Genomic DNA, 2,691 nt, shown 5'->3' with positions numbered 1-2,691 from the left:
CCTCACCATGGGGGCCCCGATCTGCCCCCCCACACACACCCCTTCCCCCTCAACAGACTTACCCCAGCCAGATGCTGCTCTCCAAGCTGCTAGGATGCATTCCTGGCTCTGCATATGAGGCATTTATTGGTGGCATTATCAGCCACATCAGCCAAAAAAAAGCCAATTGCCGGTAACGTCAGTTTTCCTTTGATCAGTATCGATATATGGAATGATGTATCAGTGCACCTCTACAGAATACAAACCCTGAGTTAGGACTCTAGTCCTGAACACTACAGATACGTTAATAGTTCACCACAGGGAATACAATACAACACAACACAATAGGCTTCCCACTGGAAAAATCATGCTAAATTTATACATACAGTAAAGAAAGAAGTACCACAGAAGCGGGCACACATCCCTCGCACAAAGCCTTCATGTGCTTGTATGGTACGGATGCACTGTCGCTTGGTCAAGTTCCAAATTTTAACCTGTAAAATATATACCAGAGTTATTTTCTTTACATGATAGTTTCCTAGCTCCCTATTTCTTTTCACACTAAAACTGTAAAACATCACAGCAAGTCATGTCAAATAGACACCATTTGCTTGAAGGTTCATTGATTTTAAGAAAGTTAGTTCCAGACACTGTGAACCAAAACCTACTCATCGATTTTCTGTGTTTTTTGGTTTTCTAAATCATACTTCCTTAAAAAAACCCAAAAAACCTCAACTATCTGTTGAAATGAGTATTGATGCCATGCTAGCAAGAATTTGATTCTGCATATGCCCCAATCCTGTCAACTGCTGCAAAAAGTTGGATTGGCTTGTAGTGTAAGGACCATATGGAGTACAATGAAAAGGACTGTTTTGCATATAGTTGCGTTTCAAAATATTTATGAAAGAGCACCCTAATTAGATGTCAGTTTAGCCAGTTAGAAATTTCTGTGCGCCACCAAAAATCTAACTATTCACCATATATAACCTTATCCTCACCACAAGCAGTTGTGACTTAAATCCATTCAGCTACCTCTAGTAATTTTTTACTTTTCTTGAAAAAATTAAAAATATACAATGGGGAAAAAAAACACAAATCTGTTTTGAAAAAAAGCCAAGTCAGCTTATGAAGAAGAAAGATGGAAAAATCTTTAGAACCAACAAACAATCTTCATTCTAACAGTTAATTTAAAGTTTTGCAATTTTACAGTTTCATAGTGAATGTATTAGGTTGGCATTTTCCAAATAACTTCTCCAATACTGGTTTACTGCTGATAAATATTTATGTTAGCTTTTTTGTGGTTCATTAAATCACAAAAAAGCCTAACTTTCTTTTCCTCTTCAGATTTTGAGTCTGTTACATTCTGTGTTAATGCCCAATATCTCTTCCATTCTAACTGCATTAGCAATATACCCAGATGAATATTTACTGTATTTTAAGACAAGTTTTTTCCCCCGGTATTGCTGTGTGAAAATACATATATTGGAAGCAGCTGATTACATAAATATTTTATATACTTTACATAAAAAGTATAAAAACCAAAAGCACAGGTGAATGGTATGGTGTTTGTTCTGTAATTGCTTCCTATTGTAGCACTTTTATTTGCCATTATAGTAACAATGATACCAAAGTGTCAGACTGACTGACAGTTATCATACCATTCTAAATTAACAGTTAATTACCCACCTTTTATGTGTAAAAGTAAAAATATAACTCTAGTTACTGAAAAAAGGCCATCCAGACAAAAGAAAGAGCCACAAAATAAGGCACAAACATTTCTCAGGGTTCCATTTGTTTATGAATTTGCACTTGCCTCTCCATCACAAGCCCCTGAAAGCACTGTAGACAAGCTTTTTGGATGCTTGGCCATGCAGTTAACCCCATCCCTGTGGCCATCCAACGAAGCAAGTAAAGGTTTTGCAAACACACGTTCTAGTTTAGTTGCATTCAGTGCCCGCACATACTCTCGTGGAACTTCAAAAGGGTGTAATGCAGGATCATAGTTTCTTGGAACTGGAACAAAACAGATACAAATTTATATGAATTACTTGATGCTCTCTGTCAGGATGAGAACAATACAACAGATTTTTTGTGTTCTTTTGGTTCTTCTTCAAAATTGATCCGTTGGCTCCTTTGTTAGGGTACTGTTTGTTTGTATTTAGAATTTGCCCCATTAGCATTTCAGAGATTCAGAAATTATAAAGGACACTGTCAATTTTTTTAAATTACTTATCAGATTACTTGTTCCTATTTCATTTTTTTTCCAGGACTAAAATCTGTCCCCACACTGTCTGTCTATCAAAGGGACAGGCCATTATTTTGGGAGGAGGGCCACTTACCAAGTTGTGGCAAGCTGTTGAGGGCTGCGCCCCTTGACAGGTGCCCTGCTCTCTGGTCACCATCTTGGGACCAATCTCCCAATGTCGGTGGGGCCCAGAACGGGGCGCAGGCTGACAGGGGTCTGCGGAGCCCGGCTGGGCTGCACCACCAGGGAAACGGGGGAGCTGGCCCAACTCCATAGAGCTCCTGCCAGCTGGCACCCTGTACCCCTGCCGCCCTGCTCTGGGCCCTGCTGGCTCTGGCCTTGGGACATGGATGCAGGTCCTGCTCCCATACCCCCTCACTCCCAGTGCCCCCCCTAGCCCTGCAGTACAGGCGGGGGGCAGCACACAGCCCTGACACCCTGCTCACTGGCAGGGAAGGAGCTGGTGC

General features: G+C 40.9%; 1 protein-coding gene across 1 annotated transcript in view; it reads right to left on the bottom strand.

Moving 5' to 3' along the window:
* The window catches only part of DCAF13 (DDB1 and CUL4 associated factor 13), a 62,008-nt gene that overhangs the window by 51,284 nt on the left and 8,033 nt on the right, over positions 1-2,691 (bottom strand). Inside the window, exons 2-3 of the mRNA XM_019528052.1 lie at positions 1,793-1,992; positions 366-473 (exon numbers count right to left, since the gene is read on the bottom strand). Coding sequence (XP_019383597.1) covers positions 366-473; positions 1,793-1,992 — 308 coding nt within the window. The remainder of the gene's footprint in view (positions 1-365; positions 474-1,792; positions 1,993-2,691) is intronic.

The sequence above is a fragment of the Gavialis gangeticus genome, unplaced genomic scaffold (assembly GCF_001723915.1).
Source record: "Gavialis gangeticus isolate Ggan-Ray unplaced genomic scaffold, GavGan_comp1, whole genome shotgun sequence".
Classification (NCBI taxonomy): Eukaryota; Metazoa; Chordata; order Crocodylia; family Gavialidae; genus Gavialis; species Gavialis gangeticus.
This window is presented reverse-complemented; position numbering and strand designations above follow the sequence as displayed.